A 19,363-nucleotide genomic window follows, 5' to 3' on the forward strand; every position below is an offset into this window, starting at 1 on the left:
CCTCAGATCTGTTCAGAGTAGGCTGAACAAGAGTCATAAAAAAATAATCAGTTTTCATTATCTATGGTTTTCTTTGCAAAATCTCATTACTGGACAAAACCAAAACTTTTGCCATTCTTAAATGCCACCGCTGCCCTCTGGTGTCTCTCCTCTGCAGCTTCACACAGAGAGCTAATGTTTCAACAAGATCTCTTCCACAAAGACCCTACCTAAGAGAAAAGTTACGCACAAACTAGTGAACCATGCTTCTAGATGCCGTTCTTCTGCAGACCGATGCCTATAACAACTTCTGAAAAAGATGTGATTAGGCAAGCCTCATTCCAATAAGACACTGCAGAACACATAAAAACTGTCTCTTACACTGAACATTTCCAATAGAAATTACTTCAAATTAGCCAGAGCACCACTGAAGACTTACAATAATGTGGGAAATACCTTGTCTTCCTGTTTCACGCAGACTTCTGTAGATGCGCAATTAAACTGCTGCTTATGCAAGAACTTTTTATTTCCATTTTCCTTTTTTCTAAAGAACTGTTACAGTAAAGGCAAAACAATGACCCAAGCTAAAATATTTTGCAAGAAATATGCATGCAGTGGCCATAAAACAACATCAAGAAAAAAATTACATAGTTTCATTAACAAGAAACCCAAACATACTGGCTTATTCTAGTGTGTGTGAGTGGTAGAGAGGAATGGCTGCAATAGACAGAACCTAAGCTATAGACACATTGGTAAAGCAAGGTGCATGCTGTATTCTGCAGTTTTATTAAACAGTGCATTCCTTTTGATGGCTTTGAAAAATTGCCTTTGAGTCTTTCTAGTAAGATGTAGCAGTAGTCCCAAGAGAAGCTATGTTTGGGTTTTTTTAATTCATGGAATTAGCTGCAGGGAAGAACTTGGCTCAGGGAGTCAATCCACATGTGGCTGGATGACATGGTTTCATCTTTTGGGAGAGAAATACACAGAAAATCTGACACATCCTTCTTGGAAGACTGGAAAGGCTCTGAAGCACAACCTGTTCTTTCATCACACAACCATCTTAGTGAAACTTATCAGATGGAAGGATCTACCACGAAAAATCCTGTAGGATCTCAGGAGGTCTAAAGAGCTAAAGTAGAGGACCTGTTCCTTAATCTGTGGTTGTAAATTCCAATAAGTGGAGTAGTGGATTTCCCCTAAGAGGAAAAATAAGTCAAGCATCCAACCAACTGTGAACAAAGCAATGGGGGAGGACAAAGACCAGCTTCCTGAAATACTCTGCTTGAAAAGGCTACCTGATAAGTAAAGGAATCCACTTTTCACTAATTAGGAAATAAGACAGGCTAGGAATATAAAATAGATCTAAGCCAGACTCTTAATAGCCTAAGAATCATTAGAAATACATAGGTTTTTTTACTCAATTTTGCACATTTGTCTGGTTTATCCCAAATCTTCTCTCAGACTGGGCTCTCCATTTGCATCTCGTGGCCTTTGGGCACATGTCATGGTTGAGACAGAGCCCTCCTTTTCAAACAATTGCTCTCTTCTGGGAAAAGGGGTAGAAAAGCATTTCTGATTAGTCAAAAGGTTTTGCGCGCAAAACTTTTGGTTTGTATACATGCTCAGTGTGGGTAGGGAAAAGGAGGATAAAAACTAATATTATGAAAAGGAACGTCCCTTTACCTGTGCATAGTCTTGCTCGTAACATTCAATGGTACACACATAAATCACCTTAACGTAAAATATAAACTAGGAATTGAAACCAACTAAAGAGAACAGGAGAATGTTTTGACAAAAGTCTGCTGAGAAAATTAATAATTACAGCTCCACATATTAAAAACAAGCGTTACCATCCACAAGATCCAAATGGCTTTAAACACACCTGCTTCACAAGAAACAGCCTAATTTCTTCTGTCTGTTGAGCACATCTGCCTTTTTTTGGACAATAATCTTTCAGCACAATAACTACAGGAAGGTAATCACCTTTTTTAACTGTTTTCCACCCAACACTCCAGCGATTACAAACATTGCAAAACTATCCCAAACCAAAATCAGGGTAAGAACTACAGTTAATCAGAAGCAGCACAGGCTCACACAACTGACCCATAGCTTCACACAGCTCTCTTAGTTGCGTGAACGTCCTCACATGAGTAACTGTGGCTCACAGAAAGTGTCAATTCTCTTGAAGATGAACCTGATCTATTTAAAAATTTGAAAAACATGACCCAGTACAAAAGCCACAGGTGGAAGCAACTCCTTATGGACACAAGCAACTCCAAACCCACAACTTGCACCTAGAAAACGATGACCCATTATGAAAGCTGGATGTATTTGAAAAGAAACCGAAGTGTCTAACTCGCATGTAAAAAAGCGAGATTCTTTTCATTTTTCTAACGCAAAGCATTAACAAATATAGCCTTGTCTACAACTGAAAGTTGTTAGCAGAAGGCACCAGCGCAGGGAACTGCAAACTGAATAGACAGGAATTGTAAGCAGACAGATTTTTATCACCATGACCTTCTAGAGATTTCAGAGAAAGGAAATACTTCATTCAAGATCCAGAAACATTTCTGAGACCTCTGTGGTGCTTGTCAGTTTGACACAAGAGTCCTGGAAGTCATTCAGTAAGAGTCCAGACTGGTTCTGCCACACAGGTCCTAAAGCACAAGAGCAGCATGCAAAAAATATTTGACAGGATGGTAGAGAAACATACACCAAAGTCATTGTTAAAATTCCATTATGTAAATGCTTTATGATATAACCTAATTACATGAACAAATACACAAAAGCTAAACATTTGTCTATAGCAGATCCATAGCACCACAGTGCACTAATATTCAGAAAACCAAACCATTTATGTTAAGTTTACACAGTAAACAGTAATTAATCCATAGCAGTCTAACACATATGGTCTAAATCTATATATATATATCCCTATGTGTTTATATTTATATATAGATTACCAACTAAAACAATAAATTACAAATTTAAGTGCACTTAGGACTGTACTACTGGCTGAAATTAAGAGTGCCCCAGTACTGGAAATGAGAACAAAACCAGAAGAGTTCTGCACAACAAATGTCTGTATTAGGTGTCATCAAATGAGGTATAATAAAAATTATGAGAAGCTACACATATACAAATTAAGATTATTACTATGTTCTGAAAAGTCTGTGCACTTCAGTACACATATGCAAAAACAGAGGGTCACAGTTGAGATTTGACTCACAGACTTCTTGCCACACAACTGTTACACAGTCTTCTTAAAAGCAGAGTATGGCTATTCTAATTCACTGCAAAATAATTTCCTGATGTCCTGGGTTCAGCAGTAGCAGTCATTTTTCTCCTTCTTAGTAGCCGGTGCAGTGCTGTGTTTTTGACTTTCAGCCTGGGAACAATGCTGATAACACCAATGTTTTTAGTTGTTGCTCAGTAATGTTTACTCTGACCAAGGACTTTCCGAGCCTCATGCTCTGCCAGGGAGGAGGGGAAGCCAGGAGGAAGCAGAGACAGGACACCTGACCCAAACTAACCAAAGAGGTATTCCATACCACAGCACGTCATGCCCACTATATAAACTGGGGGCAGCTACTTGGAAGGGGTAGATCACTGCTTGGGTCTGGCTGGGTATCGGTCAGCGGGTGGTGAGCGGTTGTATTCTCTTCCCTTGTTATTTCCCTTATCATTATTATTATTGGTGGCAGCAGTAGTGGTTTGTTATATCTTAGTTACTGGACTGCTCTTACCTCAACCTGCGGGGAGTTACACCCTTCTGATTCTCCTCCACATCCCTCTGGGAGCAGGGGGAGGAAGGGGTGGGGGAGGAGTGAGCAAGCAGCTGTGTGGCTGAGGTGCTGGCTGGGCTTAAACCACAACACCTGACAATTATGCAAAGTCAAATTAAGTGAAGACAGCCAATACTATTTTAATTGTAATTCTTACCAACTAGGTACTGCAACTACAAAAAGACCAATACCTCTGTTTTTAGAGAGCTGCTGAGCCACAAATAAGGAGTTGTTGGGAAAACACCAGTACGCTTGCCCTGTTCCTTACTCCTTCAGCATCAAATACTGTCCCTTGCTAGAGATGAAATAAAAACTACAGGCACTTTCACACTACCTAGCTCATAACAACGTTTCCATACTAGGTGCAACTCTGCTCAGCAAGAATAAAACTAGACTTCACACACACAGTGTGTATATCTTTTTTCCTTATTATTACCCAAATGAATGATTTTGAATTTTTTTCCCCAAGGTCATCATGCTCTGAAAACTCCAGAAGGTTTAAGCTGCACGTGGAATGCATGAAATGTACTTCCTCCAAGGATGAGAATTCTTCAAGTTAGCTCTCTCCCTTCTAGCAATCCTCTTGATTTTTTTTGGCTCAACTTTTGATTGCCATGCTCTTCAGTTGCTACTGTTCAACTGGAATGTAGCACAGATCATTTTAATACCACAACCAATTAAGTAGCTGAGCAGTCTGGCATAAAAAGGACCATGACATTCAACTGTCTAGATAGGATAAGGAGGGATTTCTTTTGTTTTGGTGGTTTGTTGTGGGTTTTTTATTAATCTGTTTATACTAGAACATCTCAAGTAACATAAGATTACAAAAATATTTCAGACACATTAAGGGAATGAAAGAGGAAAGGCTTTCAGTAGGTATATTCCTCCAACATCACTTTCTGCAGTAGCTGTATACTCATTAGTGGGGATCTCACAAAATTATTGAATTTGCCTCTACAGGAGAAAGGCTGTAGGTTAATACATGCCATTTGTTGAACATCCATTTTTGCCTTTGCCAGTACATCTGTAAGACTTCAGGTCTAAAGCACACACTGTTGGTCACGTTATTCCTAATGAAGTCAGTGGGAATTTTTCCATTGCCTTCAGTAGAGAACAGGTATGAGCCAGTGCTTCTAAAAAAGAAAACAATAAAATCCACCCTGCCCCCATAACAAAGCCCAACTTTTAATTTAGGAGCATGCTTTAAGATAGGAAAAGTTATTTTGCGTATTTGTAAGAGCAAAAACCAGAATAAAATTTAATATTTATTAGAATTTCTTCCAGTAACAGCATTCAACATCTTAACAAACCAAGTTGTGTAGTCTTTAAAAAAATCTAGGATTACAAAAGAAGTTAAAATAAATTGTTCCTTATATTTAATGGCAACAAAGGGGGAATTTTCCATTTAAAAACAAACTTGTCATATAAACAGTATTATTTCAAGAAATGTGCTTAACATGATATGCAATTTTCAGAATGGATACACAGTGTATGAATACCAATCTGAATGAAACAGAGGGGCGGAAAACACTACCCCCTTAAAAATCTCAAAATAGGCCATTTCAAGAAAGGGGAGGGAGGGAGGATCTTTCTAGTGAAATAACTTAGAAAATACCACGCAATGGACAAAAAACACAAGAATACAGAAGACACTACATGACACCCTCATTACAACACCCCCTCAAGTCTGGTTATACAGTAAATAAAGTTAGTAAAGTGCATCTTTTAAAGACTTGTCTAGTGAAATAGCTTTTCCAAATATAAAACACAACACAAGACGTGCAGTAACATAGTGTAAGTTTTTAAAAACTAATCTTTAACTTTTCATTCACAATAAAGAAGAAAAGTTTTAACTGCAGTAGTGTTCACATTATTCTTTGATAGGATGCATCCTCATGTGCTCTTGTTACTTGGCAAATCTTTAAATATGGAGCATGGCAAAATTATGCAGTTTAAGCAAGTGCTTCTCTCAATGTAATACAATTCTTCAATGGCAGAATGGCCACATGCAGCACAACCATGTTATATTTTGGGAAGCTTTGGTGCACTAACGACGGGATTGGTCTCCTGCAAATACCTTCGCCCTGCACTCTTATAGTCGTAGGTGCAGGTGTGAGTCTCTGCATAGCGGTGTGTTGCACAGAAGATGTTTCCACATCTGAAGGATCAAGAATATTAGAAGTCAGAAGCTTTCACAAGCTTTTAACTCCCTGATATGCTAGAAGCCCTTTGGCTTAATCATCTCTTGTTTGTTTGACAAAGCTGCTTGGATTCTAGTCATCCCTGACGGATAACATTAGCTGGTGGGGTAATCAAAATGACATTTTTGTCACCTTTGCAAATTTGACCCAACAGTCTCTTCAAATGGGAAGGTAAGCAAGATCAGTACTCCTTGAATTAGCTATCAAGGATTGAACAATCTTACAAATTCAGAATGATGGGCTTTGATTTATTTTATTTCTTTTCTAAAGACCTCACACAACATTGGTTGGTAGAATTCAGAGGACAAAACCATAGAACTAAAATAATGGCATCAGGTGAAATCCACAATGCATTTCAGTTAAAAAACACCACATCATTCAGATCACCAAAACAAGATGTTTAGTTCAACACAACTTCTGCTGGCATAAACTCAAATTACTTATTTGAGATTAATAAATACACATTTAGTCAGCTGTAAAAACATCAGACAGAATAACTATGGGGAACACAACTTCCTATATGACTGGATAAAGGTGCATCTTCCCAGTATCAGTTGCAATGTGAATGAATTAAGATTATGATTTTTTCTTCAAACTTGACAGCTCAGCAGCTAAGACTTCTAACAAGATAAGAGCATACTCTGGATGTTGTAACTGATCTTGACAAGTGCTTCAAGTGGAGACTTGCCTGATTATTTGATAAAGTTGTTTCTTGACAGGAAAGCAATTACATCATTCACAGAGTTCTCTTGAAATGGATTAGGCATTAGAAACATACAAGATTTGGGACAGAAGGGACCCTCAAGATCATCTAGTTCCAACCCCACTGCCAGATGCAGGGACACCTGCTACTAGACAAGGTTGCTCAAAGCCTTTTCCAACCTGGTCTTGAACAATTCCAGGGATGGCACATCCACAACTTCACTGGGCGACCTATTCCAGTGCCTTACCACCCCACGAGTAAAGAATTTCTTTGGAATATTTTGTCTAAGTCTTCCCTCTTTTAGTTTAAAGCTATTCCCCTTGTTCTATCACTATACGCCCTTGTGAAAAGCCCCTCACTAGCTTTCTTGTAGGCCTCCTCTAGGTACTGGAAGATTGCTATAAGGTATCCCCAGAGCCTTCTCTTCTGCAGGCTCAACAACCCCAGCTCTCTCAGCCTGCCTTCATTACTTATGCAACTTTCTGTCTCGGTATTAAACTATAATCTTTATCTATCTATCTGGGTTCATAATAAACTCTAAAACTGTTACTGAGGCTTTGTGTGCCTGGTATTAAATTTCCTTTTATTTGGTTCTTGATCCTGTAATCACCAGTTCTCTCATACAACTGTATTTGGTTCATGTTCCATTCTAATAAAAGGTCGTATGGTTGCTTCTTTTGAAACTAGAACAAATGCTATTCTTGGAGATGTGCAATTTACCCCCTTTTCTAGGCTTCATTTTTAACCTTAAAGCAAGCTGCTTAGTTACTTCTGGAAGAGCTTGCAGCTATGTGCTCAGTAGGAAAATGTGCAGTGCCCAAACCTGTTTCAAAATCAAAGACTGAAGAGTCAGTAAGGAGGCAGTTCCTCACCCTGAATCTCTCCAACACAATTCCCCACTGGCAGAAGTCTTGCTCATTTTGCTTCTGATTGGCATGAACCAAGATCAGCTTCAAATGCCACCCCCACAGTGCAGCAGTTCTCAACTTTGACTAGATTATTGGAATTGATACTGAAAAAAGAATATCTTGTGGGAAATAATACTTTAAGAACCAAGATCAAAGAGAAAGTGTTCAGGGTTTGCTGTTTCTTTGTTGTTTAAGTTTCCAGTCATCACCCCCAAGCGTCAGGCCTCATTGTATTGTCTGCAAATCATGATTTGGGAGACCAGCACTCTGGCGTTCTGCTTTTGAGATGCTCTAGATGCTCAAAGGTGACTGAAGTCTCACAAGAAACACAACACATGCAAAATTAAAAAGCTGTCTAATATGAATTCATATAAATTCACAAACTGTGCAGATGTGTTGTAATAGGGCCAAATCTGAGGGAGTTTTTCTGCAAAATTGCAACAAAGTCCATATTCCTCAAATTGCTGTTAACAATTATAACAAATTATAATATTATAATGATATGGTTGAGAAACTGCAGAACAGAAATCTGTAGCAAGTTCTCTCCACACCAGTACAAATGTCATTGTTCTTTTTTTGTAATCATGTTCTTTATTTCCCGATACCTTGCACCCTAATAATTTCCATTCCTTGATTTTCCTGGAGGAAAATATACCTCAGCAGCAGAATACATACAACATCCCTGAATTTTAATTCCTAAAGTTTTGCTGAACCAAGAACTGCAGCTTTCTGGAAGGTTGACTTTTGATTTGCTATGCTTAAGGAAAACCATGCAGTGCAGGAAACCTTTTGGTTAATCCAGCTATCAATTTTAGACAAGAGCTGATTATACTTTCAGCCTACCTGCACTCATAGGTGGTTGCCAATCCAGTTTTCTTGCCACAAAGAAAGCAATGCTTTGTAATTTTCTTTTTCGCTTGAATTGAGCCATTCACAGGTGGAAGATGGGTTGCTTCACCTGCTTTCAGAGGTAGAAACACAGCAAAGACATTTTATTTTTACTTATTCCTGATCACAAACTAGTCAAATCTTTTGAAATCCAGATTAATTTTGCATTACTTAGGAACCTCAGGTGGGAACCCCAAAGCCTAAACAGAGAGGAAAAAACACAGAAGCTAAAAGAGAAAAGACATCTCAAGCCTTTGAACATCTCTGGATGAGGTTAACACAATGCAGGAATCGAATACACTACTCTTAACACCTGTTAAATGTTCACATTAAGTTCCAGAAGAAATCAAGAAATACATCTTCTAATGGTCTTCCCAAATGTAAAATGAAAACACATGATGTGATTCGGAAAGCACCATAAAATTGGGCATTGAAGTACCTAGCATCTAGCATATTCAGTAGCTTATAGCTCAGGTTTGTCAAATAAATATTGCAACATTTGAAAATCTTGCTGATACTCCATAATTGCAAGAAAACTAAATTATTAGACTACAGGCCTCAATTTAATTATATGATTGCATAAAGCATTTTGCAGATGTTTGTAAAATTTCTGTACTTCACAATTTAATTTGACTTTTTGACCTGTAATTCTTATCTGTTGCTTTAGCAACTGAAGAGCATGTAAAGAAAAGGCATTTTCCTCCCCTTGGTAGAAGTAAACTCTGTCCACAAATTGCTTTTGCCTATTTACCATATGCTAGGACAGTGAAGGTGAGCAATGCATCTTCTCAAACATGCTTTCAGTGATTCTACCACTATATTGTCAGGATGCTCACAAAAACTGGCCTTTATGAGTTCAAACATTTTTTTTTTTTTTGGTCCAGCATACCTTCAATCTCAACAGTCAATTCTCAGCTGAGACAGAGCAGGCTACATTCAGTAGTACTGCCAGGCAGTCACTACACATTGCAGTCATCACTATCAACTGGTACTCTCTCACAGATATCTAGCACAGGAACTTCCAGGCAATGTTTGCCCATACTATCAATTTCACCATCTTAAAAGCATACTATTTCAGAACCATCAGTTAGCCCAGTTTGTGAGAAAGACAGAGCTTGAAGACAGCCCCCTGCCATGAACCATACTTGAACAGAAAAAGGAATATACCCATCCTCACATTTATGATGCCTACAGCAATTACATGTAAACTGTATCTGTCCTTTGGCCAGTTATACAACTTATCATTACTGGCCACTTCTCTCTAAAGAGCCTGTATGATATGATGACACCAAATTCGGCTTTTTCACGTCTGGAACCATTTTGGAAAATACACTTTTTTCTGATGTAAGATACATCAGAAAAGTATCTTCAGAGTCCTATCCAAGATGACACAGGTGATAGCAGGCTTCACTATCATGCAGATGTGGTTATTAGAATCACAGAATAGTTAGGGTTGGAAAGGACCTTAAGATCATCAAGTTCCAACCCCCCTGCCATGGGCAGGGACACCTCACACTAAACCATGTTGCCCAAGGCTCTGTCCAACCCCGCCTTGAACACTGCCAGGGATGCAGCATTCACAGCTTCCCTGGGCAACCCATTCCAGTGCCTCACCACCTGACAGTAAAGAACTTCCTCCTTATATCCAATCTAAACTTTGCCTTTTCAAGTTTTAACCCATTACCCCTTGACCTGCCACTACAGTCCCTAAAGAAGAGTTCATTCCCAGCATCCCTATAGCCCCCCTTCAGATACTGGAAGGCTGCTATGAGGTCTCCATGCAGTCTTCTCTTCCCCAGACTGAACAACCCCAACTTTCTCAGCCTATCTTCATATGGGAGGTGCTCCAGTCCCCTGATCATCCTCATGGCCCTCCTCTGTACTTGTTCCAACAGTTCCATGTCCTTTTTATGTTGAGGACACCAGAACTGTACACAGTACTCCAAGTGAGGTCTCACAAGAGCACCATCTCTGTTACCATGCAGTAGGTAAGGACAGACCTGTTAATTAATTGACTGCCAATTCAAAGCTGCAACCCTAGTTGTGAAATGAAGGCACAATTCACTATTTTAGCAACTTTTGCTCCCACGTCATTACAAGCACATCATTTTGCCTGTTGCAGCTCCTATCTGAAGATCTATCTTCTAGCTCATTCTCTGTATCAGATCTTGAAATTCATATATAGGCACAACATATCCATTTTCAGCACACATCAGGCATTAAGCAATCCACAGTTACCAAGACTAGGGTAGAAAGAATGATGCCCACCACAAAAAAATACAGAAAAATCTGCACAGTAATCTTCAGCATCCATGCTGTTATTGCTTCCTCCCCACATTCCTTTTGCCAAATCCTTCTTGGCTCAGGCTGTAACCCTTAAGACAACACCAGTGATAAATTTGCCTCTGACTTTAGCACACTCGGAAGTATTCACAGCACTGACCTTTTGGAAACTTCAGAGCAGAAATCATATTTGTGTCTACAGATGACATGCAGGATTCACCAAGTATTAAAAAAAGCTAGGTAAGAGTTACAGTTATGTCTACCTAAGATCTGGATGACATCTGTGTGTTAAAGAGTCACTTAGAATACTAGAAGTTATACCATGACAATACAACGAAAACTTGGAAAGACATATGCCATACGAAGATAAACTACTCTTGTCCTCTATATATGCGATATATCAGAAAAGATTAAAGAGTCATCTTCAATTATTATTTAAGTCACACTACTTACCTACTCTTCTCCCTACAGCTGCAATACTTCCATTCATTCCAAGCCCATGCGCAGACTAAAAAGAAAAAAATTTCCACAAGGGAATTACTAGCAGATGGAAATGAAATGAGAAGTTAGGTAGTCTGGTATCAGCTTATCTGAAATCAATGTTTCATCAATCAACATACCTACAAAGAGTCCAAAATTACTTCTGTACACAAAATTAGAATTCTGCAGTATAAAGCCTTACTTAAAAGGTCTATTTAATAGTCTTCCCATACTTCACAACACACTAAAACAAGAAAGTACATTAGAGATCTGAAGGTAGGCATGTACAGTGCCAGTCACAGTGCAAACTTTGGCATAAATGACAATTAGCAAGCAGCAGGAGATGTCAGATGACACTTCAAACACAGACACTCATAATTCTATCATTATGGTAACTAATGATTTTAGTTGTGAACTGAACAACCACTTCAGTATTTATGAAAAATTACTTCTAGGACCTGTTCAGATAAACAGGCAGTTAGAATACCAGCAGGAATTCAGAAAACAGTTTAAGATCTATCAGAGATTTAAGTACACCTCCCCCTTCCCATCTTCCTTCCCTGAAAAGATACAGACACATGCACTGAAAGTAGAGTTTTCGTAACACCAGTACCAGAAAAGACAGAAAAGCTTCAAATTCTTTGGAAGCTTAAGTACTCACTAGAATATATTCAGCAGCTTCATTTGGAGGAGTAGCTTTCCTAAAGCTTTCTTCCTGACAATGCTGCAGGTTTGCAGGTAATGCAATACCAGAAGTCCAAAACCTGCCTGTCCCACAGGAACTCTGTATACTTTCCCTGTTTGTGCTTCGAGCCAGTGAAGCCAGAAATCCTAAGTTAGTTACAGAACTCACAGCTTCTCTGGATGCCTTGTCAGCCACATCTGTGAGGTCCCTAGCCTCTGCTTTAGAAACTACGTCAGGTCTTTTGCCAAGTGACTCTACTTTCATGCTACAAAATCTAGCAGTCCTAGAAAAAGAGGAGTCTGCTAAACTGCGGACTTCCAATGATCGAAGCATGTTTGGGGAGGCTGTAGATCTCAAGTTACCAGCCTCAAAGCATTTGGGTTGTGCTTGCGGTTTCAGAGAACTGTGACATGCCATTTGTGCTGAATACCGAAGAGGTGACAAAAGCAGATTTTTTTGAGGACTTAATTCATGAGTATGGAGAAGACCAGACCCCACTGCTGTAGTGCTCAGCACTTTGCTAATAGGTTTTCTATGCTGCTCTACAACCTTAGATTCTTCATCTCCATCAGGCAGTTCAAGTTCTTGGTTCACCTTTCCTATGTCATATATCTCACTACACTGTTCAGTGGTGCTTTCTTCTGTTAACAAAGCAAAAGTATCTGTTTCAGGTAGAAGTTTTTCTTCTGTTTCATATAGTTCTATATTTGTGAGATTCGGAAACAAAACAGCATCCTCTTCACTTGCTGAGGTCACATTTTCAGATGCTTTTTCTGAATTTTCACACGGAGATGAAACAGGGGTCAAAATACTATTAGTAGGTAGCTTTGCATTTTCTAGTTCAACACGAGATATTTTTGGTGGTAACCTGATGCTACTAAGTGACTGTGACCATGAGTTGCTCTGCCAGGTGTCATCTTCCTTAAGAAAGTCATTAGCTGCAGATGGCATCGTTCTACCAGCAGTGGCCAAAGTAGCCAATGCTGAAAGTGCATTTTGGGAAGACTCTGAGTGATATGAATTCCCAGGAGGAGGTAGGCAGGACTGTCCAATATGGGGGAGCACTCTTAAAAAACGGTGACGAGCAGCAGCCACTGAGCCACTAGATGGTCGAGGAGCCACTGGAGGACGAGATTTCACCTTGACAGTTTTCTTAGGCTATTAAATAAATAAAACAAAAAACATATACAACAATTAGTATTTTAATTATGGTTGCATTTAAAGATCACATTGCCAGGAATTCAGACACTGTAAGGCCAGAAAAGACTAAATCATTCTTTGTACTCTGTTATCTGCTGCTAGTCCTCAAAACCACACCCCAACATCTGAGTAACAAAAATCAAAATATTACAATCAGAAAAGTCTTCTTCTGATTAAAAAAAATCAGATATAGGCGACCACACATCAACAGAATAGAAAGGGAAGCCATAACGCCAAAGTTACCCAGCAGAGCTTAGGGTCTCAAACAAAATGAACAATGAAAGAAATCCTCTTCATTTTAGATCTAGTTAACCTAGAGAGACATGAACACCAATGTAATGCTTTATCTTCTAGGTAATCTCATTCTCCTGTTTAACTTTATAGGCTTTTCCGTTACAGCATTTTTAATGAAGCTTCATTTAAGAGAAACACTGATTTTTACCACAGAACTACTGCAAAACAACATTAAAGTACTGGAAGAAAAAAAAGCAAATAAGGAAAAAAAAAAAAACACAACACCCAAACCAAAACATCAATCAACCAAAAAACAAACAAAAAAAACCACCACAAAAACACACAGACACAAAAAAACACCATCCCAAAAATCCCATATACCCACAGGAAAACCCACCCAACACATATAAATCAGGACCACTAGTGAATTGTTGTGAATTGTTTGAATGAGGACAGGTAGATCCAAGTAAGACCAATGCTGCACAGCACAACATTTATACAACAGCATTTACTTAAACAACAGGTAAAGAATCATCTACCCTTGATCCTTCACTTCCCAAGACAGCAAAATATCTGATCTGCTTTTTAGAAAACCAGCACCAGGAAAGTGCAAGCCATTTTACAGTAAGAAAATTTAAATCACAACTTCACCTTTTTACTCAGATTCATGTTCTCCATCTTTGCCTTCAGCAGTTTCATTTTATTCATAGTAATTGAATTCTCAATAATCTGTTGGCCAGAAGGTGATGCCTCTGTCTCATCTTCATCATCCGCATATAAGTTATAAATTGAACCACCACTGAAAATAAAATAAAGTTTGTGTTCATCCTCTCATCACATAATTATGTTTTCAGTGAAGTAATATTCTCACAACTAGAGTCATATCTGCAGTTGATCTGTTGACAAAGCATTATGTAAAGCTGTTTGCAAAGACATTTCAAATCTATTTAGTTTAGCATATAAGCATTCCTTGTAAGATGCTCACACAAAGTGATGATGCTGAAATCAGAACACAGCCACGCTTCCGGGAAGTTGTTATACCATATACAGTTGGTTCACACTCACTATATATTTTTCCCCACAGAAGGGATATCCAGTTCCACAAATGTCTCCTGAAGGTATGGCCAAAGCTGTTAACTGTGTGACTCAGACAATAAGCTGATCAGTTTTCCAATTAACCAGACACTGGCATGGAAGCAAAGTCCAAATTTCTATCCATCCTGAGGGGTGTTCTCACCATAAGTGGAAATGGAGGGGTCACCCATGTGGATGTGATATTCTACTTCTGCTTTTCAAAATAAAAAAATAAAAAAAAAAAAAAGATCAGTTTAGGTTTCCAAAGTCTCATACTTGGGGGGGGGGGAGGAGAAAGAAACAAACCAAAACAAGCAAACAAAAAAAAAACCACCCCCAAAAAGACAAAACACCACCAAAAAAAACCCAAACCTACCCAACTTTTTTTTTTTCCTCCACTAATTAGAGCTGTCATCTTACCTGATTCACGTAGCAAAATTCTAAAGGCAGCACAACTTCAGGAGACAGATACTTAAGAGCAAGATGGCAGCAAATTCAAAGCAGGAGTTAGCAGATTAGTCCAGTCATTTCTTATCAAAAACTGAATAGCTCCATATGGGGACAGCAAGCTTGGTAAAAGACTCAACACTAAAGAATCATGTCAGAATTTTAATTTTTGCAAAGACTTAAGTCACCAACTGAAAACAATTCTTGGAACCTATTTTTGTTCAAGGTAAGGATAGAGAGAAAAGTGATGCATTGCACACGTTTGGCTGGTTTTTTGCTTTATTGGTTGTTTTTTGGGAATGGGTTTTTGTTTGTTTGGTTTTAATGCAAAAAGAATTGTTATCCTTTTTCTTGCATTTGCTGGCTAAATAGCAACCCCCAAAAAAACACATACAATAAAAAAAAAAAAGCCCTGAAGAGTAACGGAAGGATTTTTTTGCTTTGATTCTAAAACTATAAAGATGGACATGAAGCTTTGCTCTTGATCATACTTTTAGCCCATTTTCCAATGAGTATACTTCAAATCTACTTTATCGATAGGTGTCAACATTTCTGAGATCTTGCTTGTAAATATATGCCTCAAAAATGATCAGTAGCTTGCTGAAACCTTTCGACATCAGTGCTTGCCAGTCCCCTACCACAACTTCAACAGTTTTCTTTTAATCCAGAGACAATAATCATTGTATTTACACCTTGCCAATTTTGAACCCTTAACCACAGATGAAATGAAATGATCTGGAGAACTATAAAACAAAATCCAAACCAGTGTCTCATTTCTAAATTGCAGCCATTAAGTTCTGCTCCACACATAAGCAATATGAGAAAAGCTGATAAATAAGTGTCTCAAAACTCTCAGTCACCAGTATATGCACACATATAAACATATTTTACTGTCAGTGTGTAAAGTGCTACTATTCAGAGTGATTCACAGCCTTCCTCTATAAAGAGAAAACGAAAAGGTCTGATGTGCTTCCATTCTCTCCTCTGTTACTGTTTCCATTTCTCACATAGTCTGCCCAGCCATAAAAAATAAAAAAAAAAAAAACAACAGAATTTCTCCCCCACCCAATCAGTGTCTACCTTAGTAGAAAAGCTAATAAATGAACACCCATAGAAAGCACTGAACAACTGAAGCTGAATGTTTTCAACTCAAGTTGGCTTCTAACCTAACTGGATAATTTAACCAGTGACAGCACATTTCTTAAGTATAATGCATCTATCTGACTTTTATACATGCTCTTGTGCTTTGAAAAGCTTACCAAGATGCCTTATAAGAGCTAAAGAATGTGGTTTATTCCTCTGGTTTGCTACCTTTATCCAATCTCAAGCAAATAAATTACTATTTAATTTATACACTAGGATTATCTAGTTGAAAACTACTAAGAGTTTCAAACAATTGTCCATGGTAGTTTTAAATGGAGCCTGGGGACAGAGGAAAAACAAAACCACCTCTCACACACAAGAATTTGAACATGTAGGCAGATACCAGAGTGTCCATTATACAAGGAAAAAAAAATAAAATAATAATAAAAAAAAAAAAAAAAAATCGAAGTTCAAACTCCTTCTGAGAATTCCTTGCATCAATTCACAGTATAGCATCCACAGTTCTAGCTCTTTGGATGTTCATTTGCAGTTAAAGGTAAAAGGGAACAATTTGGCAGTAGGCAGAGTATCAGTGAGTACAGGAATTACACCTGTCTGCTCCTCTTTTCAGAAGTTTATTTAGCCCAGTGCAGCAGCAAGGTCCTCAGCTCTTGTTGGTGATGGTGGCTTTTACCTATTTCAAATATACACACAACATAGGAAGTGGCTATTTACTGAAAATGAGTGCAAGACTTGAAAGATGATCACAAATCTAAAATACTTGTGTATTTCCTCCTCTTATTATTTTTATATAATAATATTATTTCAGAACATTAACGAAGTAAACACCAGCAAAACAAAAAACCCACCAACACACCCCCAGTTTCTCCAAACCTTCAGACAAACCCTCTCAGGATTTTTCACTGCCAAGCTACTATCTTCCTAACTAATCATTTGGTGAAGTCACATCCATATGAGAAAGTTTACACTGTGAACAGAAGAATGTTTATAAACTAAACAAATGCCTTAAGATGGAAGAAAAATACATTTATTGCTGAATTGACTCTCCTGTGAATTGCTCCCTTTAAGAAAGGGCTGGAATGCTGAGAATTGCCATAAGCACAAGGTCAGCTTTATCGCACTCTATTGACACACACGGTGATAGATCACTGTCAGCATGGCCGCTGACCACAAGGTACTACTGTGTTGCTAGGCTTTCCAGTTACAGCATTTTAGGACACATTTCTTGCAGTATTTCAGATACTTTTTTGATAAAGTCAACAAACAGAGCTAAAAATCATACAGCATCCCGCTTTTGAAAAATAATATAGAGATTAAAACCAACTTTACCCCAAAGACTCAGATAATGGTGTTAAAGTGCCATCTCCCCGGTCTACCACACGGAAGAAATTCAACTGATCTCCTTCTCGATATACTAAGAAGGTAACTTGTTTGTTGGATGCCCCTTTCTCCCAGATCTCATCTCTAGTGGGATCCATGTATTCAGCCATTTCCCTGATAGGGTCTTCCACAGAAACTATCAAGAGAAGGAAAAAAAAAAAACAACCCAGAGTAAAACCAGATTATTATTATTATTGTTTTGATCACCTTTAAGAGCTCAGCTCAGTTTACAATGGGAATTCCCAATTTAGAAGAGACGCTGAGGTTTTTTTTTCCCATGTGAAAAATTATCAAGGGGATTTCTCCATTTTCATTTCTGTATAGATGATACACAGGTTTATCACTGGACTAAACCAATGCCTGATTCTTAATAATCAAGATTTTAAAAAGTATATGTATAATTACATTACAGTATATTTTTTCTGCAGGTAAAGAATTGCTGATTTTAAAACTTAATGATTCTATACATATAAACATACTTGTTAAACTAAGGGCAAACAAAATGAAAAGGATGGTGCACTTGGTATGTTAAAGATGATGAAAAAAAAACGCCACCAAAAAAAGACTCTATTTTTGTTAAGTACTTTCCAAATGATTTGGAACTGAAGTCTGCTCATCTAGAATGCTTCGCTAAGAAAAGCTGTTTCTGGTTACAAGATGTTGCATGAAACTATTTTGAACTTGGTTAGCACTCACCTCTTCTAGTGTTAATAGGTCCACCTCGCATAGCCAGAACTAATTTCAGAGTGCAGCCTTCCGAAATGCTGAAAATAACGAATAAAATTTTGTAGCATCATGATTACTTATGCCAATAATTATTTAGAAACATTAACTGTCATGTATTCTGTACTTACTTATAATCATTCAAACAATAGTCATCCCTCAGTTCTGTATTATTCCAAATTAAGTGCTGCTGAGAGACAGGAATACCTAAAAAAAACCCCAAAAGATTATTAAAATTCAAGCTTAATGGGAGTTCTGCTTTTTGAAGAATGAAGAACATGAGGTAATGAAAGAGAGGTGAGAAAGTGACTTACAGGGGAAAGACAAGAGGAAGCAGGACAAGAACAGGTGCATGAGCAGCCTTTAGTCATGATATCCAACCTTCCAAACAGCTATTAAGAACAATAGCTGTTGTTCTTTGAAAGTCAAAGTTAAGATCATCAGCAGGCTTGTGTTCACACTGAGTTCAATCTTTTGGCTCAACAAGGGGTCTGTAAAAGTATGCAACTGCTTCAGGCTTATTGAATACTACTTCTTTTACAGTCTTTGGGTGAGTTGTTTTTTTTCTGTTGTCTGTACCTCAGAGCTTTATGTCTACTGACAGGATAAAACTTCTAATTATAGAACTGCTGAATAATTTAATTATAAATAAAAAATATTCAGACTGATATTCTATATTACAGTCAAGACAAGGTTGCATTAAGGCAGCTCTACTACAGTGGTGACAACTCTAAATGTTTTTTTTATCATCGCTTGGTTTGGAAACAGAAGGTTCACATGTACACTATAGTACCACAGCAAGTAGTCAAACTTTGTACTACAAACACTTTTATTTTGCTGTGGGTGTTCTTTCAGGCCATCAGAACATTTTATTACTCATATACAGTATTATTATTTTTCAACTCAAGTTCTGGGACAGATCTGGCTATTTTTTGTTAATGGGAAGTAAGCATTATGAGTATTTCCTTATTAAAAATCCATATTCTACACAACAATTAACTTTGTTTCTTCATAGTCAACTAATTTAGATATATACGTAACACACAAATACGCATAAGCCATTACAACCCAAGGTCTTCACACATTTTTACTAGAATGCTACCACTTTCCAAATTTGGATGCGAATACAATAGGAAAAGATGAGACATCTCAGATCACACGCAGAAAAAAAAATTCTTCCCTTCAGCATCAAAAAGAAGTACTGTTATTCAATTTGTCCAGTGAAGTCCAAGTAATTAAGATCTCACTGTGCATTCCTGACAAACTGTAATTAAAATCAAAGCCTAGAG

General features: G+C 37.9%; 1 protein-coding gene across 11 annotated transcripts in view; it reads right to left on the reverse strand.

The window, feature by feature from the left end:
- Nucleotides 1-576: 576 nt before the first annotated feature.
- Nucleotides 577-19,363, reverse strand: part of ZFAND4 (zinc finger AN1-type containing 4) — a 29,764-nt gene continuing 10,977 nt past the window's right edge. For 4 of the 11 annotated variants that reach the window (XM_062606672.1, XM_062606675.1, XM_062606676.1 and 1 more), the window contains exons 3-10: nt 18,206-18,281; nt 18,048-18,115; nt 17,301-17,487; nt 13,998-14,145; nt 11,889-13,070; nt 11,201-11,255; nt 8,420-8,537; nt 5,017-5,922 (exon numbers count right to left, since the gene is read on the reverse strand). In XM_062606672.1, coding sequence (XP_062462656.1) covers nt 5,787-5,922; nt 8,420-8,537; nt 11,201-11,255; nt 11,889-13,070; nt 13,998-14,145; nt 17,301-17,487; nt 18,048-18,115; nt 18,206-18,281 — 1,970 coding nt within the window. In that variant the 3' untranslated portion in view covers nt 5,017-5,786. Of the gene's footprint in view, nt 1,526-5,016; nt 5,923-8,419; nt 8,538-11,200; nt 11,256-11,888; nt 13,071-13,997; nt 14,146-17,300; nt 17,488-18,047; nt 18,116-18,205; nt 18,282-19,363 lie in introns of those variants that run through there. The other 7 variants (XM_062606678.1, XM_062606680.1, XM_062606679.1 and 4 more) reach the window with 7 other exon arrangements.

The sequence above is a fragment of the Pezoporus occidentalis genome, unplaced genomic scaffold (assembly GCF_034315485.1).
Source record: "Pezoporus occidentalis ecotype Australia unplaced genomic scaffold, CSIRO_AGI_Poc_V1 ctg98, whole genome shotgun sequence".
In the NCBI taxonomy this organism is placed as follows: Eukaryota; Metazoa; Chordata; class Aves; order Psittaciformes; family Psittacidae; genus Pezoporus; species Pezoporus occidentalis.